Source organism: Macaca nemestrina, chromosome 17, assembly GCF_043159975.1.
Source record: "Macaca nemestrina isolate mMacNem1 chromosome 17, mMacNem.hap1, whole genome shotgun sequence".
NCBI classification, from domain to species: Eukaryota; Metazoa; Chordata; class Mammalia; order Primates; family Cercopithecidae; genus Macaca; species Macaca nemestrina.
In genome coordinates, this window is record NC_092141.1 from 19,180,816 (window position 1) to 19,207,581 (window position 26,766).

Genomic DNA, 26,766 nt, shown 5'->3' on the forward strand with positions numbered 1-26,766 from the left:
GTGATGGCCAAATGCCCCAGAAACACGCTTTCTGGGCCCGTGTCTGTGGCTTCAATGCCATCCTCCTCATGTGTGTCAACATCTTCTTGTACGCCTACTTCGCCTGACACTGCCGCTCTGGGCAGGAAGGCAGGAGCTCCGAGTCCTCAGGTCCACCCTTTTCCCTCATGGGGATCGCGAGGCCCCAAGAGGGGCAGATTCCCCTCACGGCTGCACAGCGGCTCGGTGCCCAAGAACTGGCCAAGCCAGCAAAGCAGGAGCCCTGAAAACTTAGGGGGGAAATGGGAGAAAAACATGTGACATTTCAAAAACAGCGCCAAAGCAGTCATCATTGGAAAGAAAATTAGATTTCTGATGGACATCCTGATGTTGGTTTTACTGTCTTTGTTCTGAATACACAGGCCAGGTCAGGAGCAGTGAGATTTGCCAGCACTCAGGGCTCTAGGGTCTTGGGCCATCTCTGGATAAAGGGAGAGCCCCACATGCCCAGAACAAGGCCTCCCATTAAGGGACTGTAGCCACCTCCAGGGGCTCCTCCCTCCACCCACCTGCTCCCAAATGCCAGAGGGAGCCTCCTTGCCCTCCCTCCCTGCCCACCATCCCCTCAACCATCAGCCTGGCGTTTAAAGCCTTTCCAAGTCCCACCTCACTTTTCCCGCTCCCAAAGGTGCCCAGGCTCTGGGCAGGCCCTGCTCATATCCCTGATGGTGGTACATTCTCTGGAGGACCCTCCTGTTCTCAGGTAGGGGCCGTGCCCCACCTAGGTAGCTGTCCCATTGGGATCCTGTAAGATCTCTAAAACCCAGCTCTGGCACCAACTTTCTGTCTGACCTGGAGGTTTCTCAGCCTCCTGAGAGCTCTCCTGGGCCCTGGTCTGGGCAGACCTGGGCCTAAACAAACAAGAGCCAGGGCAGCCAGGGTCACCGCGTGGCTGGGCCCAGGGCTTGCCCTCAGAGCTCATCTGTCCAACAGGAGAGGAGTGTGCCTCCACCTTCCCTACTGCCAGCCCCTTTTTCAGGGTCTCAGGGCCTCTAGTCCTGTGGCGGGGTGCGGGTGCTGGGTGCCCCAGGTGGAATTGAAGTCATGGGGCTGTTGAGGAGCGGTGTCCACCTGGAGTCTGTCCACTGAGTTTAGGTCAACAGGTGTGCAGTCTATCCTTCCAGGTTGAGCCACCTCCCAACAGCCCGTACAACTCAAGGGGCCTTTTGAGGGAGGGGCAGGCAGGCCCATTGGGTGGTCAGCCCAAGGTGTACCCACCCACCATGGCCAGGGTTTCTCAGGTTGAGCCTCCGGTGGGTGAAACCTGGGAGTCCTCAACCTTCCTGGCAGATGGGACCATTGACCAGAGGAGGTGGGTGGGGCCTTCACAGACTTCGCCCTGTCGTGTCACACAGCTGGCAGCCGATGGGAAGCAACCAGCCAGGAAGCCCCAGAGCTACCCTTACAGGGTACCCTTGCTGGGGAACCTGGGCCATCCCAATTTGTGCAAAGTGGCTGGAGGCAGTTGGGAGCCCACATTCAGTCCAAGGCCGTCCACTGAGCCCCATGTGACTCTGACCGGGCTGGGGGTGTCCATGTCCTCTCTGGACCTCAGTTCCTGTAAAATGGCCCGTCGGCCAGATCGGCCGCCGGGCTGCTCACAGGTGCACGGGCTGCACATAACTCCGTGGAAAGAAGCCAACGCGCCCGCAGGACCGGCCTCGCCACCAGTGGGGGTCTGGGCGCTCCAGGACCTCGATGATGTCGCCACGGCGGAAGCTGAGCTGCGAGGGGTCCTGGGCTGAGAAGTCAAACTGGGCCTGGGCAAAGCAGGCCCCAGGTGACTGCGAGAGGAGGAGGTGGTTAGTAGGGCGCCTTCAGAAGCCCTGCAACCCACCCTCCCTCAGAGGCACCCAAGAGAAGTGATTTGCCACAGGTGAGGAGGGGTCTGGGGCAGCACTGAAGTTGAACTTTAAGTCCAGATCAGTGGTGATGCCACCACTGGGCCTCCTGCTGCCCACACCCCCTGCCTGTCTGCTGTGCAGATGCTGCATCTACCTAGAACACGGCTTTCCCAGCCGCCCAGCTGGGATCATAGGGCTGGTGGGCCAGGGGACCTGAGTCCTGGTCCTTAGGGTGGGATTTTGGTTAGGTCCCTGCTTCTCTTGGGATCCTATTTCCCTGACTCTGCAGTAGCCATGGTAGCTTCTGACTCCAGGTCACAAAGCCATGAGAATGGGCCTTATAAACTGTAAAGTGATATGCAGCTAAGAGCCATGTTTACTGCTTTTGCCCTTGGTCAGCCACCGAGGGAGAGAACTGTCACTTTGAGCTCTCAGGCCTGGGTTCCAGTCCTATCCATGCCCCATGTGTGATGCTGGGTAGGTCCCTGCCCTTTGTGGAACTCAGTTTCCCCACCTGTACGTGGCAGCTGGACAGGAGTTCTCTGCAGCACGTCTGCCCGGCACTGTGACTATTCCACCCAGCACCCTGGCCCTGCCTGCCCACCAGGATCTCAGCTCTGAACCTGCAGAATCTCATCCAGGGCGGGTGATAGGATCAGCAGAGAAGCTGTAATTAGCAACTGTCTGCCCAGGAAGGAGGAGGCGTCATGGGTCCCAGGGGCCTGAGGCAGCTCTGGAGTCGAGCCACAGGGTAGGTGACCCCATGGCCTGGGCTAGAGCGAGGTGGTGGGTGTAGGGGAACTCTCAGTTGCCCCTGCCCCAGCTCCATCCTGGCTTCCTCACACTCTCCCAGGGCAGAGCTGGTCCAGGCAGTGAACAGGGAGGAGGATGGAGATCTGGCAGGCAGGGGCCCAGCTGGAGAGAAAAGTCCCCAGAGGCTGGGAGCTCACAGTGACCTGGGCACTCGGTCAGGCAGGGAAGGCCAACAGAAGAGAAACTAGTGGGGGTCTCTCAAGGCACTGTTTGACTCTCCTGGCATATCAGACCCCAGGGCTCATCCTATTGGACAGAGGGGACACTGAGGGGATGAACTGGCCTCTGATCACATGCAAAGGTGGCAGGGGGCGGGTGCTGGGAACAAGACATGGCTGGAGCTTCTTTGCAGAGGTTATCAGCTTCTCCCCAGGCCTTGGCTACACTCCCCATCTCCTCTGCAGAGCCCAAGTTCAAGTGTCCCAGGGTCTTGACCTCCAGCCCCAGGCCTTGCCAGCATCCCCGCTCCTGAAGAAAACAGCCTGTTGGGGTTGATAACCCCAGTGGCTACTGTCGGCATCCTAATCAGCTTCAGAGCTGGCCCTTGGGGCCGCCTGATGAAAGGGCTGGCTGGCAAATTGCTGTTATTGCGAGGTCAAGGGGTGGACGACCCCCACCCCCCACCCCGTGGCTAGCCAGGACCTCGCCCACGAGCACTCCCGCTGCCCCACACCCAAGGTCAACTTTTCTGCGAGCAGAAACCAGGACTGAGCCTACTGAGTAAGTGTCCTTGGATGTGTCACTGCACTCTCTGAGCCTTGGTTTCCTCATCTATATAATGGGCACGATGAGGCTCCCAGAGTATAGAGACCAGTTCAGTGCATGGTACGCAGTACACTCAGCGGGGGTCTCTACCTTCCTGCACTCGATGAACATTTATTGAGCGCCTACTGTGTGCCACACACTATTCTAGGAGCTGAGAACAAGCTAGACAGTTTGTCCCCATGGGATTCTCCTTCTGTCCCTTGCTTTTCTTTCCCTCTTCCCCTTTCCCACCCTTGCAAGTCTCACCACAGCCACCACCAGTATATAACTTTGAAGCCTGGGCTGGACCCCTCTTACAACACCAGGCTGCTGGGGAAGGGAGACCAGGCCCATGCTTGGCCTCGGTGTCAGCATTTCCTCTGCTGCAGATGGCAGGAGACACAGAGAGGCTCGCACAGGCCAGCCCCCACCCACTCCTACCTTGAGCAAGGGATCCTCGTCGCGCAGGAAGATCTGCCGCTTCTTGGCGATGGTGGTGGTGCGGTAGAAGTCGACCAGCTCGTTGAGGGAGTTGAACTTCTCCTCCCACAAAAAGTACTTCCCAGAGGCCTCGCGCAGCACCTTGAAGTGCTGCACCTGGTCTCCATAGCTAGGGGAAAGGACATGGGGCCACCTCAGATGGTGGCCGTCCCAGCCTGGCATGGTCCCAGGGGCTCCCGTCTCACTTCCACCTGGAACCAGCCTGTCTCAGGGTGGGACCTGGAGTCAGATAAGGTGCAAGTGGGAGAGGCCACACTGAGCCAGCTCCCCATGGGGTCTGGGGAGTCCCATCTGGCGGTGGAATATGGGGTTAAGGGTGTGGGCTCTGAACCAGGTCACTTTCTCACTGTGTGACCTCATGCAAGTCTCTTAACTTCTCTGAACCTCAGTTTCCTCATAGTGATAACATCTCCATTATAGGTAAGTGCACAGTGTCTGGCATATTGGCAACGTGAAATAGGTACCTCTGAGTGCGTCGTGATCAGAGAGCGTCTCCTTCACATCTTTTCGCCATTCGCCTCAGCTTGGACCTTCTCCCTGCTCCCCTGCTCCTCCCAGTCCCCATGGTCCCTTGGGGAGCAAGTCCTAGACTCATCCTGACTCAGACCAAAGCCTACTGCTATGAGAGGAGCTCAGACCTGTTGGATGTCTCATGTCCTCCCCCTCCCACGAACCTTCTATGGCTTCTCCCTTGGCCTCAGGGTAAATTCTCAACACCTCAGACTCAAGATCCGGCTCTACTTACATGTCCAGCTTCATTTACTTTATATCCTCTCCGATGAAGCAAACAGGCCCCTTTCTCTCTTATTCCCAGTCTGTGCCCAGACTTCCAGTCCACTACCGCCAAATCACCCCAAGTACCTTCTGGCCCACTGGAGGAGAGAGCCTGCTCTTTCAAACTGGCCAGAGGCAGAGCCTGTCCTAGCTGGGACCAGGCAGAGGGACCTAACTGGAGCATCTCACACTCGGCATGTCTCACCCGGGACAGGCCGCGTGGGGCTGGGGCTGGAGGTGGTGCGGCTGTGGGTCAAGATCATGGCAGACATGACTACGGCGCTGCCCCGCTGTGCTGCGGGGGTGGCTGGCCTGCCTCACGGCCCAGGAGGAGCAAATTGGGCCCTGTGTTTTAGTTTCTCCACCCGTCATCCCTGGGGTGGCTTGCTGCTTTATTGATGTTTTAAGATGAAAGATTTCAGATAAAGATATGTTCAAGGCAGGGCAAGGTGGCTCACGCCTATAATCCCAGCACTTTGAGAGGCCGAGGCGGGCAGATCACGAGGTCAGGAGATCAAAACCTTCCTGGCTAACATGGTGAAACCCTGTCTCTACTAAAAATACAAAAAAAAAAAAAAAAAAAAAAATTAGCCAGGTGTGGTGGCGGGCGCCTGTAGTCCCAGCTACTCCAGAGGCTGAGGCAGGAGAATGGCGTGAACCCAGGAGGTGGATCTTGCAGTGAGCCGCACCACTGCACTCCAGCCTGGGTGACAGAGCGAGACTCTATCTAAAAAAAAAAAAAAAAAAAAAAAAGATGTGCTCAAGGTTCTCACCCTCTGGTCTGTATGAGGCGTAGGGCAAAATGGGATTCCCCCTACTCCATTCCAGTCAAGGGGTCCAAACTACTTCTAAACACACTTCCAGGCATTTGCACACAGTGTGTCCTCCAGCTGCAAGGAATTTTTCTTGAACAACTCATGCCTCAGTGGGGAAACTGAGGCCCTGAGTGCAGCCACGACCTGCCCAGAGCCACAGCAGCAAAAAAGGTCAGAGCTGGGGCCACATCTGAGTTCACACATATAAAATGTTGCCTAGTGTCCTCACGATTGGTTATTATCACAAAACAATAGCAATAATAATTATTCCAATTATGATATTACTGTTGTCCCAGATCTCATCATTCCAAGTCCATTTCTACTCTGCCATGTTGCTACCTGGGCTGTGCCCCCTAGGAGACCCTCCCTCCCTGCCTCGTCCTCTCTGCCTGGCCAAACCTTAGCTACCCTTCCCAGCTCTATAGCCAGCCTGCCTGGACTTACACCCCAGCCCCCTCTCTGGGCCTCCGCGTCCTGGCCTGCCAAATGTGGGCATTAGTGCACTACTCTCAAGGGAATTGAGAGACCTGGGACGCTGGGGGCTGTGCGGGTGCTGCCAACAGAGCTGCCCTAGGCCCACCTGGCTGGGCTAGGGGCTGTGGGGAGAACATAGAACAGTCCCAGCTCCCAACCAGAAAGAAGACAGTTTAGGACCCCGAGGGAGGGCACCTGTTCAGGTGGCTGGCAGAGCTGATAGCTGGGAAAGCCTGGGGCCCTGTGAGTGGGGTGAGGCAGGGTAGGGGCACAGGATGGCCACTGGGAGGTAGATGGCCCCTCAGCCTCCTGAGCCACAGGCTAGGGATCTTTTTGTTCACATTTGGGCTAAATGAGATCCAACCACCAGTCCAAAGCACTTGATGACTTGATGGTGCATATGCGCGCGCACACACACACACACACACACACGCCTCCTGGGTTGTAAATTAAAATCTGGTTAAACAATTTGGTTGCAATACATTTGCAAGCTGGGATTCACCCACAGCCTGAATTCCTTCAGGTCTATGGTTATCCTGAACAAGAGGGTGGTGCCTGTCACCCCAGCTGCCCGGATCTGCTGCTCCATCTGTCCTATCCCTGCCTGTGGTTTAGTTTCTCTACCAGTCATCCCTGGGGCGGCTTACTTCCTTATTGATGTTTTAAGATTAAAGATTTAAGATATAGATGTGTTCAAGGTTCCCACCCTCTGGTCTATATGAGGCATAGGGCAAAATGGGATTCCCCCTACTCCATCACAGTCAAGGGGTCCAAACCACTTCTCTCTTTTTTTTTTTTTGAGACGGAGTCTCGGTCTGTTGCCCAGGCTGGAGTGCAATGGCGAAATCTCGGCTCACTGCAACCTCTGCCTCCTGGGTTCATGCGATTCTCTCGCCTCAGCCTCCCAAGTAGCTGGGATTACAGGCACCCGCCACCACGCCTAGCTAATTTTTGTATTTTTAATAGAAACGGGGTTTCACCAAGTTGGACTGGCTGGTCTCAAACTCCTGACCTCAGGTGATCCGCCCACCTCAGCCTCCCAAAGTGCTGGGATTACAGGCATGAGCAACCGTGCCCAGCCCCAAACCACTTCTAAATACACCTCCAGGCATTTGCACATAGTATTTCCTCCAACTGGAAGGAATTTTTCTTGAACTCCTACTCATGCCTCAAGGCCCAGGTAAAATGGCCCATCCTCTGAGAGCTGCATCAGATCCCATCACGCAGAGTCAGGGCCTTCTTGGGTCCCTCAGCCCCTCTCACACCCTTCTTGTAACTTGCTATTCATAATGATTTGCATATGAGACACTAAAAAGGCAGGGAGGCAGGAGTGGGCCGTGAAGGTCCAGTCTAGCTGGGACTCAGCAAACAGAGCATCACTGCCCAGGCCTTAGGTCCTCATTGCGATGCTTTGTTCTTGAAACCCTCTTCTGTTGGTTCTGAACTGGGATGGCAGCCCGCCAGGTGTTCTGACCCTGAACCCAGGCTCTGGTAGCCGACCCATTGCTCTAAGATGCATCCAGCCCTCAGGGTCACAAAGCCAGATGGGGAGCCAGTTCTCCCCATGAGAACAGAGGCTCTCGACAATGGTCCCCAAACCTCAGACAAAGGTGCTCACGTGCCGTCAGAGGACCTCGTTCCCAGTGACTCAGCCACTTGTGTTGCCAGCTGTGGGACATATGTGTCCATTTGCTCGTGACGCGGAGGTGGGTGTGCAGGCAGATGGATGTCTCCCGCCCTGTCTGACCTGCCGAAGCCTCCCAGAGGCTTCCGAGAGGCAGCCTCTGAGCCCCATGACTCCCTAGTGCCACGTGCTAACCAGCCCAGGGTTTACTGGACTTTGGTCGTGGTGCCCGGGGAGGAGCGGTGCTTCAAGAAGTGGAGTGACAGTGACGCACAGCTGGGCAGGCGAGAAGCCTGGAGACAGGAATCCCAATGACTCCACCTCTGGGGCACCGGGTACCCAGGCAGAAGGCCCTGACTCTCTTGGCCCCGAGGAAGGGCTTGCGTACAGGTGGCCTCACTCCTCTGAGTGAGGGGACAGAACGGGTGTGGTGGGTTTGAAAAGGATTTCAACCCCAAACGACCACAACTTTGAATTTTATGGTATTTGTTTTTGTTTGTTTGTTTGTTTTTGAGATGGGGTCTTGCTCTGATGCCAGGCTGGAGTGCAGTGGTACCAGCTCACTGCAACCTCCACCTCTGGGTTCTAGCTATTCTCCTGCCTCAGGTTTCTGAGTAGCTGGGATTACAGACGCCCACCACCATGCCTGGCTAATTTTTGTATTTTTAGTAGAGACAGGGTTTCACCATGTTGGCCAGCATGGTCTCGATCTCTTGACCTCGCGATCCACCTGCCTTAGCCTCCCAAAGTGCTGGGATTACAGACGTGAGCCACCGCGCCCGGCTAAATTTTATGGTATTTGAAGGTCATCTTTAGATACTTGGAAAGTTATCTGGAGCAGTTCTCTGACCATGTAGTAGAGTCAGGGAGTGGAGAACAGGAGATAAGAGAAAGGGAGCCAGGGACCCAGGGATTCTACGGCTTTCCAACCTGGGAATTGAAGAATTCTCAAATCTGGAAACGTGCATGTGCCAGTCCCTACCTAGTCTGTGTGTGGCACACACGAGGTGCTCAGCAAATGGCAAATCTTGTCCCTTCTCCCACCTGGTCCAAACGTCCTGCTTTACAGCAGAGGACAGTGAGGCTTGGGTGGAGCCCCTCCTGCTGAGCCAGTCCCTGCCTGAGGCCAAGCGGTGCTGTCTCCGTCTCACAGCCCAGCACCCCAGCAGTCACTCCCTCTCCCAGCCTGGCCCTTTTCCCCAACGTGGTTGGGCTCTTGCTCATGGCCCTCACCAGAAATAATGCCTTTTCCCTTTTCTCGGTCTAGTCTTGGCCTTAGCCATCCTTCAAGGCCCAGGTTCAGGAACTGAATCTGAGTCCAGATGGCCCCGGAACGAGGAGGGCTGGATCCAGTGCAGCCAGCTCTGCTGCATGAGCCTCCCAGAGCCAGAGGAGGGAGAGGGCACTGGGATTGTGGGCCTGAGTTGGTGAGAGGAGAGGCTGCTGGAGCCATTCACTCCAGTGGGCAGTGCCTGGGGTGTGAGAGCGTCTTCATTATGTCTGAGCGTGCATTCCTGGGATGCTTGCGTGTGTGTGTCTGTGCGTGTCTCCCACTCTGTGGAGTGACTGCTATGTGTGAGTCTCTCACTGAGCAATCATGAGTGTCTTTGTCTCTTTGTGTGACCCCTACTTCCACCTACCCAGGGAACAAGGGGCTAGGCTGGCCCCTGGGCTGTCAGAAAAGCCCCAAGGACCAAGTCAGGCCTAATGCTGGCAGCAGCCAGTCCTGCCCAGCGAGTTTTTCTGGCCCGGTGGCAGCAGCAGCAGCAGCAGCAAAGGTAACAGTGTCAGCCCAGAGAGGAAAAACAAGGCTGGGGTGGGGGCAGGAGCCCTAGGACCCCCCCCACCCCGCCAACCACGCCAACCAGGGCTTGTGGACCTGTGGGCCCACCTGGATGCTAACTGCCTGCTGGGTGATCTCCATCAGGCATGGCCCCTTTCTGGCCTCAGTTTGCCCATCTGTGAAAAGGAGGGGCGGAACAACCTGTCCGGCAGCAGACAGGAACCAGAGTCAAGCTGACCTTGGGAGGGGCAGGACACGGGTGCAGACAGACCTCTGCTGGGTCTTTGGAGCTCAGGGAGGGTGGGTGGAGGACAGAGCAGGTCTGTCAGGGCACAGAGGTCGGTGGGCACCAGCTCTAAGTTCCTCGCTGTGTGACCTTGGAGAAGTTGCTGTACCTCTCCAGGCTTCAGTTTCCTTTACCTGCAAGCTGGACTTCTGGGGATCATGCAGGTTTCCTCACTTCCTCCCTATGCTTGCCTGCAGCCAGTCCCTTCCTCCTAAAATTGCACCCCCCCTCCACCCCTTCCCTGCTTCGTTTTCTCCAAAGCCTTGGTCATTGTGTAAGATTTTATATAATTTTCTAATCACTTACTGTCTGTCACCCAGTAGCATATGAGCACTTGAGGGACAGAGAGCTTTGTCCTATTTTGTTGGTGGCTGAATCCCCAGGCCCTGGGACAGGGCTGGCACACAGCAGGGGCTCAGTGACCAGTTGGGCAGGGCAAATACATGTGCATTGACTCCAGGGTACCTCTGGCTAGAAAGGAGGCAAATATGTCACTTGGAGACAAACTGTCATTTATGGCAGAAGAGTCCACAGTAACTTGGATAGGAGTGTGGGGCAAAAGGTAGGCAGCCCAGACATTGCACGCCAGCCTTGGCCCCTGGCCCGCTGCCTGCCAGCTCAGACACGCTCCCCGGAGGAGGAGGGGGACAGCCCTTTGCAAACTCGTAAAGGGCAGCTAGCTGTGGCCATGGTTGCTCTGGGAGGCAGCATGAGGCCCATAAACCCCACCTCTGACAGCTTTACGGGGCTTGGTGTTAGTATGCCAGAGATGCCATGCATAGTGGCATCAGAGTTCACAAGTACCAACCAGCAAGGGCGGAAGAGCTCTTACACACAAATCTGCCAGGTTGTCATTTTCCTAGATGGCCATCGGGTCACCCGGCTTCCCAGCATCTGGGTTCCCTGCCTCCCTGTGCTGCTGCCTCTTCTCTAAGAGTGTTGGATTCATGGGCAGGGGGTGGGGGGCAGCCTTCCAGGCCAGAAGGGCCTCCCTAATTCCTCCCCAGCTTGGTGTGCGGTCCTTTAGGGCTTAATATAATTATGACAACTGGCACTTATCATGTGCCAGTCATCATACAAAACATGTTACAAAGCTGTCCATTTTATAAATGAGGAAACCGAGGCTCAGAGGGGTAACTTGCCCAGGATTATACAGCGAGAAGCCAGCAGGTGTCAGAGCTGACTGTTGCTCAAAATACCATGCTCTTAGCCACGTGCCCCATTTAAGCCTCAGCTTCCGACTCTGACCCCTGCTTGGTGGTTGTCCAAGGACCACTGAGAGGCCCCATGACAGATGATGGACAGTGGGAGCAGGACCCAGGAGCCTGGGCCCAGGCAGGAAGAAACCAAGGGTCAAGGGCGCCACCTGTTGGTGCTGTGTGCAAACCACAGCCAGCCAAGCCCAGGAAGCCCCTGACAGTTTTGACCTGGGCACACTTGGCCAGTGTGCCTTGGAGAAAGGGTTGGGGGGCACAGGCCAGGATTTCTCTGAGGGTCGCTTCCAGATCCCTTCCCAGGAAACACCAGTGCTGGCTCACCTGCTCAAGAACTCCCTAAAACTCTTCATCTTTCCTTCTGGTCAGAAAACACCTGTTATCCAAACACACCCCTCATTTCCCCACCTCTAGATCTCTGCTCACGCTGTTTCCTGTGCCTGGCATATCATCTACTCTCCTCGTACACCAAACTCCTACTCATGCTTTAGAGCCCAACTCAGATGTCACTTCCTCCCTGGTGCCTACACTATGTGGAATGTATCCACTGTCATTGAATTTCATTTATTCATTTGCTTATCATAGAGACCCCTGGGCCAGGCTGTGACCATTTCCCCTTCACATGCCTCTGGTTTGTCTCCTGTTCCAGTCCTGCCTTGTGGTTCTTGCACAGCTGATGCTCAGTAAATGCGTGCTGAACAAACTCACACGGCTGGGGTGTTCAGGTCTGATCATGTGCGTGTGCGCAGGTGGCTGCACTTACAGAGAGACGCCTGAAGAGGGCAGCACACTGGGGCGCTAACTTGGAGCGTGAGGCCGCGTGATTTGCTAGAGGAGGAAGCGGAGGGCGGAGGGAGAGCGGAGGGAGGGCCAGCCCCTCCCCCTCAACTCGGGCTCCAGACGTAGTTTGAGTCCCCTTTGCTCCCACTTTGCTGGGTGACCTTGGGCTTTGGGGTTGGTTCCAGGAGCCACTCAGCCAGGCCAGCCCGCCTGGCGGACGCCACTCCCAGGAGATGACCAGACCCTGGACAGCCGACACTTGGAAGACTGCCACGTCCTGCCTCTGCAGGAGCCGCAGCTCCCCGGGGCTGCAGGGAAGTGGGGGCTGGGCTGGGGGCTGGGAGGTGAGCCCGCGGGGACTCCAGGCTCCAGGTGCCCACACCATCGCGGGGCTGGGCAGTCAGGGCCAAGTACGCGCAGTAACCCCCCAACACACACACACACACACACACACACACACACGCTGATAGCACTCGCATTTTTAAGATGGGGAAATAGAGGCTCAAAGGGGGCATGCGCCCTTCCTGCCCCTCAGGATCACCAGCCTGCCCCCTGGAGAAGAGGGAAGGGAACAAGACTGATGGCTGGTTCCACAAATTGGGGGACCAGGCTCAGGGTGCGGGGCCTGTGACCCGTAACACGTAGGATCTGCCTCCCTGATTTGTCCCCTCCAAATCTCACCTTGAAATGTGACACCCAGTGTTAGAAGTGGGGCCTGGTGGGGGGTGTTGGGTCACAGGACAGACCCTCATCAGTGGCTCTTTGCAGTAATGAATGAGGTCTGGTTGTTGAAAAGAGCCTGGCACCTCCCTCCCCGACTTGCCCCCATCTCGCCATGTGACGCGCCATGCATAAAAGCTTCCTGAGGCCTCACCAGAGTCACATGCCAGTGCCATGCTTCCTATACAGCCTGCAGAACACCAAGTCAAATAAACGCCTTTTCTTTATAAACTACCCAGCCTCACGTGTTCCTTTATCCCAACAATAAAGGGACGAACACACCCCTGGAGCCACCCTCCTGATCATAGGCTCCTACCCCTTGCAGGTGCCTCCAGGCCCAGGGGAGCTCACCACCCTGCAGGGCTAGCAGCAGATGTGCTGATCCCACACAGTGAACAGCTTGAGCTTGTTTCGAAACGGGCTGGCTGAACACACGGGAGCCACAGGGACCCGGCAGAGCCTGGAAGGCATCAGGTGGGGATGCTTTTCCCCCAGCAGGAGCCCTCATGGGGCATCATGACCCAGCCTGTCTGAAGTCTGCCTTTGTCTGCTTCTTGCGGACCCCAAGCCCCATCAAGCTTGCATCTCCACACCCAGCCCCAGTGTTAGCTGTCAACCCAGGCCTGTGTTTCTTTGTCCTTCATTTTTATTTTTATTTTTATTTTTAGAGACAGAGTCTCACTCCACCACCCAGGCTGGAGTGCAGTGGCACAGTCTTGGCTCATTGCAGCCTCTGCCTCCCAGGTTCAAATGATACTCATGTCTCAGCCTTCCCAGTAGCTGGGATTACAGGCGTTCGCCACCATGCCTGGCTAATTTTTATATTTTTAGTAGATATGGGGTTTCAGCATGATGGCCAGGCTGGTCTCAAACTCCTGACCTCAAGTGATCCACCCACCTTGGCCTCCCGAAGTGCTGGGAATACAGGTGTGAGCCACCACACCTGGCCTTCTTCATCCTTTAGGAGATCATGAGAGGCCACGCTGCCCTCCTCTGGGGCCACTCCTTCCTTCATCCCTTCCTCCCAGCTGGCCTCTTTGCCACTCCAGTGCTAGCTCTGCTGGTGGCAGTAAGAGCAGGCACGGTAAGCGCCTCCTCCGTTCTGGGCTCTGTGCCCACAGCAGCCCTGAGAGCTGGTATTGCTGGTGGTCCCCCCGCACACCTCCACGCCTGGGCCCAGTCATTTCTCTGTGTCCCCTCAGCCCCTACCCGTACAGTCCCAGAGGCCATCATCTCCCTCCTGGCTCCCCACAGGCCTCCCTGCCGCCACACTCTTCCCCCAACAGTTCTTTCTCCTCACAGCAGTCAGAGTCATCTGCTAAAAATGGAGTCCAATTACATCTCTCCCCTGCTCGAGACCCTCCATGGCTCCCTATTGCTCTCAGAGAAGACCCCACCTCCTTTCAGGCCCTCCGTGATCACTGGATGTGTGGGTGGAACTCCAGCCCCTGCCCTTCGCTCACTCTGCTCCAGCCACGTCACCTCCTCCGGGTTCCTACACACCCCAAGCGCATTCCCACCTCAGGGTCTTTACAAATGCTAATCCCTCTGCCTGGAAGCCTCTCCTCTCAGGTCCTCCTCATTCCTGAGCATCTGGGAAGCCTCCACCTGCTAGTTCAGATCTTTGCTGCGATGCCACCTCCTCAGAGAGCCCTTTCCTGACCACCTTGGTCCATTCCGTATTTACATGTTTTCTTGTTCACTCACTAAGACTGAAACCCACGACAGCAGCAACTTTGCTTTTTCCCACGTGGTCTCCCCAGCCCCTAGAGCATCCTGGCACATGGCATGTAGTCAGTAAATATTCCTTGAATTAAAGCATCTAGATGCTACCAGGGCCTAACAGTGGGAAGGACAGATCAGCCAGGAGTCTGACCCTGTCTCCCCCCACCCCTATTCCTGCTGCTACCTTCCAGCCTGGATTCCTCGATCACCCCAGGGTGGCCCTTTGGGATCGGGTCCTGTGCTGCCCAGAGGCTGCCACACCACGGCTGAGGGCCGCCCTAATACAATGCCAGATGTTCCCCAGCACGGCCACCCTGCCTCCATGCCAGGAACTATTCTAATTGCTTTAAATATACTAACTTGTTTTTTCCATGCAATAGCCTATTTTACATGTGAAGAAACAGGCATAGAGAAGGTAAATGACTGGCCCAAGCTCACACAGCCAGGAAGTGGCAGAACCAGCATTCCAACGCAGGCAGCCTGGCCTCAGGATGCATCTTCCCAACTAGATCACATAGAGTGGGACCCTGTCCGGAGCACATCCTGGACACCCGCCCTGGGCACTTCGGCACTCTCCTGCCCTCAGTCTCTTGCCACAACACCACCCTGGACATCGCCCTCTCCTGATGAAGAACCTATGATGGCTCCTATGTTCGTAGAAGCCTGGACCTTCAGCCTGGCACTTGAGGCCTTCCACAGCTGGCCTGAGCCTGCTTTCCCGACACACCCCAATGCTCTGGGCTGCACCCTGGGGTGCCCAGACCATCACCTGTGTCCAGGCCTCCGCCCGGGCTGCTCCCTCTGCAGGAATGCCATTCCTCCACCCTCACTCCGTGAGCCCGTCCCGGGCCCCAAGGCTCAGCTCAGATGCTGCCCATCCCCTGCCCACCCTCCTCTGCACACACCCCCAAGGGCCAGAGCTCACTTCACAGAGACGGAGAACTCCCCTGGGGAGCTCTCACTCTCCCGGATCAGGAAGGCTCCCAGATGGTTCCGCTTCATCAGAATCTCTTCAGCCAGCTGCCGGGAAATCCTGCCCGAGTACCACCTGTGGAGAGAGGGAGCCGGTGAAGGCAGCGGGAGATCAGGCTCTCAGCCAGCCTCCCACCCCGTGCCAGGTGTTCAGTGTCTGAGACAAGGGAGATGTGATTGTACCCGTTTTACAGATGGGAAAACTGAGGCACAGAGAGGTGAAGCAATACACCCAAAATCACACAGCAGAGGCAGGCAGGAGCTGGAACACAATCCCAGCATTTTAGCTCCTAAGGCCAGCCTACCTAACCACGCCAGCAAACACACACCCTTATGAAAACAGAAAAGTCACACTCCAGTGAGCCACAACCCAGCCAACCTCAGTCTAACTTTCCCTTTGAGATGGTAGATTCTTTAAAGTCAAAACACAAATCAGGCTTGGTGGTGCATGACTGTAGTCCAGCTACTTGGGAGGCTGAGATGGGAGGATCACTTGAGGCCAAGACTTTGAGACCAGCCTGGGGAATAGAGCCCCCCGCAACCCCGTTCCTAAAAAAAAAACTTTGGGCTGGGCGCGGTGGCTCATGCCTGTAATATCAGCACTTTGGGAGGCTGAGGCGGGCAGATCACAAGGTCAGGAGATCGAGACCATCCTGGCTAACACGGTGAAACCTTGTCTCTACTAAAAATACAAAAAAATTAGCCGGGCATGGCAGCAGGCACCTGTAGTCCCAGCTGCTCGGGAAGCTGAGGCAGGAGAATGGCATGAACCTGGGAGGCGGAGCGTGCAGTGAGCTGAGGTCGCACCACTGCACTCCAGCCTGGGTGACAGAGCAAGACTCTGTCTCAAAAAACAAACAAACAAAAAAGTCTCGTTCTGCCGTTCAGGCTGGAGTGCAGTGGCATGATCTCGGCTCACTGCAAGCTCCGCCTCCTGGGTTCAGGCGATTCTCCTGTCTCAGCCTCCCGAGTAGCTGGGACTACAGGTGCGTGCCACCACACCCAGATAATTTTTTTTGTAGTTGTTGTATTTTTAGTAGGGACAGGGTTTCACCATGTTAGCCAGGATGGTCTCGGTCTCCTGATCTCGTGATCTGCCCACCTCAGCCTCCCAAAATACTGGGATTACAGGCGTGAACTACTGGACTACTGCTGCGCCCAGCCAAAAAAACATAGCAACTTTTTAAGTTGAAAAAATATAAAACTAGACAACAAAAATAATAGTAGCTTTGATCTGGTGAGGAAATACCTCTCTCCGTACCCATTCCACAGACTCCAGGCCACCTGGATTCTTTTTTTTTTTTTTGAGATGGAGTCTCGCTTTGTTGCCCAGGCTGGAGTGCAGTGGTGTGATCTCGGCTCACTGCAAGCTCCGCCTCCCGGGTTCACGCCATTCTCCTGCCTCAGCCTCCCCAGCAGCTGGGACTACAGGCGCCCACAACCGCGCCCGGCTAATTTTTTGCATTTTTAGTAGAGACGGGGTTTCACCGTGTTAGCCAGGATGGTCTCGATCTCCTGACCTCGTGATCCACCCGCCTCGGCCTCCCAAAGTGCTGGGATTACAGGAGTGAGCCACCGCACCCGGCAACCACCTGGATTCTTTTCACAGGCACAAGTTCCTTTTTCTGCTGACCAAACAGAACTGGGTATGCAGCAGGTGCCTGGTAAATGCTTAGACTCTTGCAAGATCCCCAGGGTCTGGGAGTGAAACTCCTTTTCCAGTCCTGCTGATCTTGCTGTGTGGCTCCTGGTAGCCCCTGACCTCTTCAGGAATTAGCCACTGCTATAGGCTGACTTTGTGTCCCCCAAAATTCAAATATTGAAACCTAATCCCCCATGTGACAGTAGTTAGAGGTGGGGTCATTGGGAGGTGACTAGCAGCCCCCATGAATGGGATTGGTGCCCTTATGAAAGAGACCCCAGAGAGCTCACTTGTCTGCCATGTGAGGACACAGCTAAAAGACACAGCCGTCTATGAACCAGAAAGCAGCCTCACCAGACACGAATGTGTCGGCACCTTGATCTTGAACTTCAGCCTCCAGAGCAGTGAGCAACCAATGTTTGTTGTTCATAAGCCACCCAGTGGATGGCATTCCATGACAGCAGCCTGCAGGACTAAAACACCCACCACTGGAGGCGCTGCGTGGTCTCTGACTGGCTTTCCTAACTCCAGTGTTTTAGCCCAGCTTTGGCTCTGACCCCTTTATTGTTCAGATGGGGAAGCTGAGGCTCAGAACAGCCAGAGGTTTCATGGTGGGATCATGACAGAATGTTTCCCTTCACTCCTTCCATAAATGCTCCTCTCCCTGAGTCAGACTGAGCTTGGCACAGGTGGTGGAAGCCAGGCGGGACTTTTCCTGTTGTCTCGGATGTTGATGAGCCCTCGGGGCTGAGTGCAGAAGGCGTGTGGTGCCGCACATGCCGCTAGTGTCCTGGCCGTGTCCCGGCACCGGCCTTGGCAGGATGAAGGCTGCTCAGCGCAGACCTTGGGGCTTTTTTTCTGGTGATTGACATATTTGGCCTGGGTTCAGGGCAGGCTGAGGCTCCCAGGAACGGTCTGACTCCCAGCAGTGACTGATGGAGCAGGGGGGTAGACACCCCAGCGCCCAGCCCTCCGGAGGGACGACTCCCAGGTGCGCATTCTGTACTGTCTCCAGCTGGCGCTCATCCCCAGCCAGATGGAGCTCCGGTTGCCCCCAGCAGCGATGACACCAACAGTGGGCCCCACTGGTTCCCCCTCTTCCCTGTCCTCTTCCCCATTGCTAAATAAATTCGTTGTGATCAGGCTCGTGTCCCAGGGACAGCTTCCGGAGAAGCTGGAGCCCTAGACATGAGATTCTAGACCGCTGCTGCCCCCAAACGAATGGGGGCCCGTCGGCCCTGTCCCAGTGAGTTTCCTCCTGGGAGGGAGCGTGGAGAAGGTAGCCGCTGGGTATAGGGCTCGGGGCAACCATCTGGAGAGCTCAGCCTGGGTCTCCTGAGGTTTGGAGACCTGAAGGCAGGTGCCCAGCCAGCCTGGGTGTCTCAAGGCCGGAGATGAATGCCACAGGCTGCGGCAGGAGGAGAGCACAGGGGGCCCAGGGTTGGGCTTACCAGGGAGGGGAGTCGCAGAGAGCTTCTTCACCAGGAGGCCCCCAGCTCCATCCTGGAACCGTGCCCAGAGTGGCCCAGGGCGGGAGTTTCCTGAGGGGCAGGTTTCTTCGAAGAACCCACAAAACTCCTCAGGCGGCATCAGTGTGTGGGCGGCTGTTGCCCTCAGAGAGTGTCACAATCACACCCTCCTAGGAGTCTCCCACGTCCCCTGCCAGCCCTGCCCCCACCATGGCTTGACAGATGGAGGCAAGAAGAAAGCACTTCCTGAAACCCCCAGGGCCCGGCTCCTTCCCCCACACCAGTGTCACTCCATTTGTGGCCACCTCGCACCATCCCTGTTTTACTGATGTGGAAACCAAGGCCCAGATGGGGGCAGAGACGCCCCCACACCCCACCAGATTGCATAGCAAGTGCATGGTCTGGACTCTCCCAGTCCCACAGCTGTTCTTATGAGCTTCCCTGCTGTCCTTCAGGGTGTCCCAGCCCAGGGCCACGCCATACAGCTGCAGTCCCGCTCCACCTCTGTGCCTCTGTCTGCTTGTCTCAAAGACAGCGATGGCGGTGCTCAGCTCCTAGGGCCTTGGGAGGATGCAGGAGCTGCTTGAATGCGGGTGTTTGCTGCTTCCCCCACACTTCCCCCTGCCAGGCTTGTCTCTGCCTTCCCTGGCAGCGTCCATTTGAACTTCCAGGCCCAGCGGGCCACACCCTTCCTGTAGGAAGCCATCCCTGACTCCCATGGGCCATGAGGCTGGGTCATGTGCCGCTGTGGTCCCTGCTGATGGGACGGCTCTGGAACACTTGGCATACATTGTGCCTCCTCCAGGGGCTCCCAGGGTTGGCAGGGGTGAGAGGAGGTGCCCAGGGAAGGAGTGGGCCTGGCACAGGCACAAGGCCTACCTCTGAATTTCTGAGGCCCCAGCTCTCTCTCTGCCCCCACACCCTGGGGCCTTTATGGGCTGAGTCAGGTGTGGAGTTGGAGTTTCCCCGTAGTTATTTTGAGAGCAAAGCAGGTGCTGAGGTTAGTCGAGGACACACCTGGGCACCACTTCAGGCAGGTTAGTCAGGGGCCTGACCCCATCCCTGCTCTTTCCCAGACACAAGTGGCCAGAGATGACCCCAGAGGCATGGAAGGCTGGAACCCTCCATGGCTCCCAACTGCCCTGCTAGAGTCTTGCCTTGACCACTGGCATCCCCCCGACTGGCCTGGCCTGGCACCACCATCTTTTGTCATCTTTTCTCCCCTACCTGAGCAAATGCGACCCTCTCAGCAGCTGTAGGCCAGCCAGCCTTCCAGCCATTGCCAGGCCATTTCCTCCATCTGAAGGCCCCTCCCTGACAGCTTGGCCCAGGGGAATTGCTCCCATTCACGCCCTCTGGCCTGTCTGGATGTGCCTGTTGGCTTACAGGGACCTGGGGCACTCGCTCCAGCTTGTGGCCCTGGGTCAGATTCTCTGTGTCTCTCTCCCTCTTCACCTACTCCTTCCCTCTCCCCCTTAATTGACAGAAAGACCACAGAAACCTGCCCAATATCACACAACCACGAGGGACATAGTGAGGCCTGGAACCCAGGCTGCAGCCCCAGATGCCAACTGGAAGCGGCAGCCGCTGTGGGGGAGGCTGGGAGTGCCTGGAGCCCAGGCAGGTGGCTGAGGACCTGGGTGGGAGGGGGCCTCGCACAGCACAGGAAGCTTGAGGTGGTGGCAGCTTTGGAACCAACTTAAAGAGAGATAAAGAGGAAATACCTCTCAGGCCCCACCCTGGCCCTGCACCTCCTTCCCTTCCTACCCCACAGCCGCACACACATCTCAGCTCCCAAACTGTCCCTCTAGCCTGCCTGGCCCTGTCACCTGTCTCCATATCTGACTGGGTCCTAACATAACACCTCCGTGGTTCCCCACATGGCTTGGCATTTGAGGTCCTCCTGCCAGTCCCACACACCACAGGATCTCTCTCATTGCTCTCCCTTTGCTCATCCTGACCTTCTCCCAGGGATGCCTTTCTCTTTTTCTACTTAGCCAATTCCTACACATCCTTCAAAACCTCACTCATTGCCACCTCTTCTGAGAAGCCTTCCCTGGGAAATCACCTTAATGCTCACTGTCTTCCCATGTAGTATGTCCTTCATGTCCTCTGTCTCCCCCAGAACACGGCTGCTCTGACTCCTTGTGTCTCCAGCATCGCCCAGGCTGGGACCCCTGGAGCTGTGGCCAGTGTTTAGTGAATGACTAAGTGGCTGTATCTTGGGGCTGCCTCAGCTGTCATTCAAAGCATATCCAGTTGGTTCGCATAGATTTCTTGGGCCCCATGCCTGTTCTGGCCCTGCTCCAGCCATTCTCACGGCAGCAGTATTGGCTGCCACCTGCCCAGAGCCCCAACTGGGACATCCCTAGGCTGGCAGGTCCCAGGCCCCAGGATAGCTGCGCCCCAGGCCCAGTTCCTGCTCCACCCTGGTCCCAGACTCTGCTCTGCCAATGTCCAGTTCCACCCACAACCCAAAGGCAGGGCCTACAGGATCTGCTTCCTGCCCAGCCCTCTCCCAGTCACTACTCAGCGCCAGACCAGCTCTCAGCAAGAGCTCTAGAACCCTCCACAGTCTGAACAGATTGGAGCATCTGCCCTCCTTGAGTTACAGATAGGAAAACTGAGGAACGGAGAGCAGGGACCTGCCTGAAGCCACACACCAGCCAGTGGCCCAGCCAGCTAAAAGCCCAGGACCTTGTCCTCTCTCAGGGACCTCCTAGACATTCTCCACTGGCTCAGGTCCTCGGTGTCGAGGCCTGGGCTTGCCCTAACTCTGCCCCAACCCTGGGTAAATCCTCAGAACTCAGTCTCCTGTGCCTGCTCAGGCTGGTGGCCTCTGTGGAGCCTGGGGGCCCCAGACAGATGGACAGAGGCCCAGGAGTGAGGGGGTCCCATGGCCAGGAGAGATAGAGCCACGGGGATGGGATGGAGGGTGTCCACTCACGGATGGGGCTTGACGTGGATGTAGTTCTTGGGAATAAACCCCTCGACGCCCCGGAGCTCGGCCTTGTACCAGTTCTGGTCATCCTCCATGTTCAGGATCTGTGGGCAGGAGACACAAAGCCACTCAGTCACCGAGAAAGAACAACTGTCACCCCCGGAGATGCCACTGCATGCCAGGCCCCAGGTGGGCTTCGCCTGCACCAGCTTCTGAGTCTACTCACAGAGAAGGGCTGGGGGCCTGGGACAGGACTTGCCCACGGTCACAAGGGCTGAATTAGAACACCTCGTTCCTCAGTCCTGCCCATCCTCTGGCCCCAGGACAGCCCATCCTCAGGCGATTCACAGACTCCAAGGGAGGCACGGTCGGGGACTCATAGGAGGCTTGGGGTGGCTGCAGCTGGACTCTCAGGCTCCAACAGCAGGAGCCCTGCGGACCATGGGGTTTGCAGGAGCAGAACTGGGGACCTGAGTTCCTTCCTGGGCTGTGCCCGCGAGTTTGGGGGGTCCACAGCACCTACATGCCATGCACTGAGCCTTGGGGTGAAAGTCGGGGGGCCCAACCTGAGCACAGCCACCAGTGGTCACCTAGGGTCCCTCACATTTAAACAGCTGAGGGGTGACAATTCAGTGGGGGGATTTCAGGCTCTGGGGAGCAGAAAAGGGGGTCTTTGGTCTGAGACAGGCTGTTTCTCAGCCCCGGCGTGGCCTGCTCAGTCACACGGGCTCCTCTTCACCCCACAGGTGGGCCGGGAGGAACTGAAATAGCCAGAGCGGGGGTGGGAGTCCCTGAGGGGGAGCAATCAAGCGACCAAGGCGGAGTGGGGCTGGGCCTGGGAGGGGCACAGCACAAGGCCGGGGGTCCTTCCTCCATTCCCTGGGCACGCCTTCCATGTGTCCCCCTGATTCTGATATAGCCCCCAAGGTCAACATCACCAAATGCTATTTTACAGATAACAAAACTGAAGCCCAGAGAGGGGAAGTGACTTGGCCAAGGCCACACAGCAGGGGAGAGGCGGAGCCTGTTTGGTCAGCTAGGACTCTGAGGCCCGGGGTTTTTGGCTTACTGGTCAAGGGGGTCCTGGCCCACCAATTTTCGCCTCCAGTCCTCTTTGTCTCTGGACCCCAGCTTGAGGGGACATCTCTCCTGTGAGGAGTCCTGGAGCACGCTCCAATGTCAGCTCAATCTTTCAGGGGTACTTGTTGAGAGAAAAAAAATGGGCATGGGGTACCAAACGCCCAAGGCAGGCCAACATAGGGGCATCAACTCCAGCAATGACATTTTGCCAAGAGTAGCTGGGATTGGCCTCCTAGGACCCAGGCCTGAGGCCCCACCCTCACAGGTGGCCTCTGTACACCCATCTCCACCCCCACTTTGTCCACCAGGCCAGGCTGGCTGAGCCCCTTCCTTCCTGTCCCTGCAGCCTGGGCCAGGTCAGCAGCCCCAGGGGCGAACGGAAGCAGGTGGCTGACTCAGGAAAACTTTCACTCAACACAAAACAAAACAAAACAAAACAAAACAAAACAGGCTGGGCACGGTGGCTTATGCCTGTAATCCCAGCACTTTGGGAGGCTGAGGAGGGTGGACCACCTGAGGTCAGGAGTTCTAGACTAGCCTGGCCAATATGGTGAAACCCCATCTCTACTAAAAATACAAAAAATTAGCCAAGCATGGTGGCACACCTCTGTAATCCCAACTTTCTCAGGAGGCTGAGGCAGGCGAATCACTTGAACCCGGGAGGTGGAGGCTGCAGTGAACCGAGATCGTGCCATTGCACTCCAGCCTGGGCAACAGAGTGAGACTCCATCTCAAAACAACAAAACAAAACAACACAACTCCCCCAACCTAAGGAGAAAACAAGGACCTGTAGGCCACATGCCACAGCCATGGATTCCAGGAGGAGGCCCTGAAGCCTGGGGCTCCAGAACATTCTGTCTGCTTCTGACTCTCTGTGGCTTTGACCTCAGTGTCCTCCCTCTTCTGTCCAGTGGGTGTATTTGTGGCCTGCCTTGCATGCAGCAGTGTGGACATGGGATGCACTATATCTCTTTTTTTTTTTTTTTTTTTTTTTTTGAGACGGAGTCTCACTCTGTCACCCAGGCTGGAGTGCAGTGGCCGGATCTCAGCTCACTGCAAGCTCCGCCTCCCGGGTTTACGCCATTCTCCTGCCTCAGCCTCCCGAGTAGCTGGGACTACAGGCGCCTGCCACCTCGCCCAGCTAAGTTTTTGTATTTTTAGTAGAGACGGGGTTTCACTGTGTTAGCCAGGATGGTCTCGATCTCCTGACCTCGTGATCCGCCCGTCTCGGCCTCCCAAAGTGCTGGGATTACAGGCTTGAGCCACCGCGCCCGGCCGGGATGCACTATATCTCATGCAGTCCCTGCTTTGTTTTGTCTCCTTGTCATCTGCACTCAGAGGACCCAGGAGTGTCCCATTGGTTACGTTAGTTAGTGATTTCTTTCTCTTTTTTCTTTTCTTTTTTTTTTTTTTTTTGAGATGAAGTCTCGCTCTGTCAGCAGGCTGGAGTGCAGTGGCACAATCTCGGCTCACTGCAACCTCTGCCTCCCAGGTTCAAGCGATTCTCCTGCCTCAGGCTCCCGAGTAGCTGGGACTACAGGTGCCTGCCACCACGCCCAGCTAATTTTTGTATTTTTACTAGAGACGGGGTTTCACCATGTTGGCCAGGCTAGTCTCGATCTCTTGACCTCACGTTAACTGATTTCTTACTGTGAACATTGTTCGAAAGCCCCAGACCCTCTGAGGCCCGGGAATTCTCAGAAGGGAGAGAGGCCAACCCCTCCCTGGAGGAGTATCACTGCTCAAGGTGAAAGGCAGACCTCGGCCTGCCCCTGAGCCTTTGCCCCCATGGTGCCCTCCACCTGGGCTGCTGCCCCACTTTACCATCCCAGCCTGATGCAGTTGCTGCTTGACAGTTGTTTACTGAACACCTACTGTGTTCCAGGCACCCCACGACAGAGCAGGGAACAAGAAGCTCACATTCTAGTAGGCAGAGACAGACTATAAACAAGGGAAGAAACAAGTAAGCAAGGTAGTTTAATGGAGCAGTAAGTGTTGTGAAAAATGGCCATCAGGAGAGAGATGGAGAATGTCTGGTTGGGTGGGAGCGGGGAGATTGTCAACACGGGACAGGTGGGGTGGTCCAGAAAGGCCTTTCTGAAGAAGTGACATGGAAGCTGAGACCCGAATTACAAGAAGGAACCAGCAGTAAGAAAATGTGGGGAACAGTGTCCAAGGCGGACGGAACAGCCAGTGCCAAAGCCCTGAGGTGGGGGCAAGCTCTGTACCCGAAACAGAAAGGAGGCCAGGGTGCCTGGAGCCGAGGAGGGAGGAGCAGGTGTCATGAGATATACAGGGGAGGGCCAGGATCTGAGTCATGGCCACTGCATGGAGACTGGGCTGGGAAGCAGGGGGTGGCGGGGGGAGGCCTTGAGAGCCACCACACAAGCCCAGGTGAGTGACGATGGAGGCCTGGGCCAGAGGAGGGACTTCAGGTAGGTTTGGCCAGAGTTGCCGACAAGACAATGACAGGCTGCAGAAAGTAGGCTCGGGGAGCCCAGGGCTGGACCGTCACCCTTTCCCCTGGAGATGGCAGGGTGACATGGGCTTCCTGAGTCTGGGTCACGTCATCCAGGCTGCTCGTGGAGAGATGGGAGTGTAGCCCCCTCCAGCTGGCAGCAGCAGGGGGATGCGTGCACCCAGAAACGCCCGGCCCATCAGGGAGGGAGGCTTTGTCCCAGAGAGGTGATGTTTGGGGCCATTTGTCCAGAGTGAGTCCATGAGCCAGAGTTTTCATCCAAGACCAAAGTTGAGATTTGAAGAATGGGCTTCATTGCCCGCTCCCCCAGGCTGGACTCAATCTGTAGGCAGGCAGTGCCGTGGCAGGGGCTGGCCCACAGGGAGTGCTGGAAAACACTTGCTGGGCAAGAGGACAGGCTGGTCGTGGAGCTCAGCTTCCACCCCAGCCACTTGATCCCTCCATGCCTGGCTCAGCGCCTCCCGCGCACCCCATTCCTATTTCATCACTGCCCCACTCCCTCCCAACACCACACCTGGGTCTAAAGACCTCCAAGTGCTCTCAGATGAGAAACGAAGACTTGGATCCCCGCAGAGGGTCATGCCTTGGGCTCACAGCCCCAGTGCTCAGCCTGGCCCTGTCCACGAGGCCCACAGCCAGCACTGCAGTGACCCCAGATGCCAGCACCCCAACATAGAGAAGGAGGAATTGCTCCTCCTCCTCTGGACCCCAACCCCCAGCCCAGCCTGTTCAGACCAAGTGCAGGTTCCACAGTCAAAGGGATACAGTCAAAGGGACAAAAGGACTCCATACCGAGCAGGTCATGTTGCCTCCCTGTGCCTAGTTTAGTCACCTGTGAAATGGGGGTGCCAGTCCCCATTGCTTAAATGGAACATGGGGTGTGCTGCTGAATTCAAGGCCTGGCTATAGCAGGGTGATGGCACAGGGAGCCCTCCCATCTTGTGCTTGAAGATTGTGGTCAAGAGCAGCGCCCAGGGCTCAGCGCAGAGGAGCGTTCAGTCTAACACCCATTGCTCCAGTGAGGAAACTGAGCCCCAGGGAAGGGCAGTCACTTCCCTAGCGTGGTTTACTGGCAGTTCCAGTGCACATGTCTTGGCATGGCTACTCCCAGAATCCTGGGCATGGCTTTCGTATGCAAACTTTTAAGCAAGGACATTTCCAGAGACACATTCCACAGGCCCATCTGTCTAGACTGTCTTGGAAGGCTGCAATGTCTGTCAAAAAGCGGCCCAGACAAGGAAAAATGAACTGTGGTATGACCCTATTTTCCCTTTACTCCACACTACTGGGAAGCTCATCCTTGATGCGTTCATCACAGCTATTTTAGCCCTACTAGGTTAGCATGTGTACTTATTTCTTTCCTAAGACCTTCTCTGTCTCCCTCTTTCTCCCTCTGTTCTCCATTCCCATACTCTGTCTCTCTCTCTAGCTCTCATTCTCTCCCTCTCTCAACAATTTTCTTTTCAAACTTTTTCCTGGAAAACTGGGGGTTGAACTAACTCCTGCCAGACACTGTGGTAATATCTCATCGAATCCTCACAGCAGCCCCAAAGGAGGGTCATTAGTTATCTCCCCATTTCCTAGATGGAGAAACTGAGGCTCCGAGGGAAGAGGTGGCTTGTCCGGAGTCACACAGCCAATAACTGGAGAGGCTGGGCCTGTCTTCCAGGGGCCACCGTCTGCTTGGGACAATCCCAGGCCCCCGGTTTCTAAATCCACCCCCACCCCGTGTGGGGCCAACTCAGCAGGCTCCAGCCCCCCTACCTTGAGTGTGTCTCCCTTGTTGAAGGCCAGCTCATCGCTCTCTGTGGCCTGAAAGCTGTACAGGGCCACGGACTCCATGCCGCTGCTCGGGGCTCCAGCAGCTGGGCTCAGAGCTGGGCCGACAGCTTCCTGCTTCCTCTGCAGTCGAGGACCGTCTTCCTTTGTTTTGAGTGCGTGTTTGTTCTTTTGAAGTTGAGACTGAAACTGCTCCTGATGGGGGAGAAACAGGAAATAGACATGTCAGAGAACAGGGAGGGCTTGTGAGCCAGCTCGGTCCCTACCT

At 56.3% G+C, this 26,766-nt stretch overlaps 2 protein-coding genes across 4 annotated transcripts in view; one reads left to right on the forward strand and one right to left on the reverse strand.

The window, feature by feature from the left end:
• Nucleotides 1–367, forward strand: part of LOC105493349 (solute carrier family 5 member 10) — a 69,040-nt gene extending 68,673 nt beyond the window's left edge. The window contains exon 15 of the mRNA XM_011760930.3: nucleotides 1–367. Within this exon, the coding sequence (XP_011759232.2) occupies nucleotides 1–107 (107 nt within the window). The 3' untranslated portion in view covers nucleotides 108–367.
• GRA (GRB2 related adaptor protein) lies at nucleotides 358–26,766 on the reverse strand. Of its 3 annotated transcripts, XM_011760932.3 has the most exons (5): nucleotides 26,484–26,762; nucleotides 21,167–21,264; nucleotides 15,062–15,184; nucleotides 3,882–4,050; nucleotides 358–1,823 (listed from the first exon to the last, which is right to left on the reverse strand). In XM_011760932.3, exons 1-5 carry the CDS (start codon nucleotides 26,559–26,561, stop codon nucleotides 1,638–1,640), a joined length of 654 nt encoding a protein of 217 aa, XP_011759234.1. In that variant the 5' UTR covers nucleotides 26,562–26,762; the 3' UTR covers nucleotides 358–1,637. The 3 variants fall into 3 exon arrangements, with proteins under 3 accessions (XP_011759234.1, XP_024652193.2, XP_011759233.2); XM_024796425.2 differs by lacking the exon at nucleotides 3,882–4,050 and having other exon boundaries at nucleotides 26,484–26,765; XM_011760931.3 differs by lacking the exon at nucleotides 358–1,823 and having other exon boundaries at nucleotides 1,830–4,050; nucleotides 26,484–26,766.

What these genes read in the sequence shown, in the direction of transcription:
- GRA (XM_011760931.3), bottom strand. Translation starts at nt 26,561, where the DNA reads ATGGAGTCCGTGGCCCTGTACAGCTTTCAGGCCACAGAGAGCGATGAG. An exon ending in ACAAGGGAGACACACTCAAG is followed by an intron (nt 21,265 to 26,483) that starts GTAGGGGGGCTG and finishes TCCTGCCCACAG; the next exon opens with ATCCTGAACATGGAGGATGA. An exon ending in GAGTTCTCCGTCTCTGTGAA is followed by an intron (nt 4,051 to 15,061) that starts GTGAGCTCTGGC and finishes CCTTTCCCCTAG; the next exon opens with CTATGGAGACCAGGTGCAGC.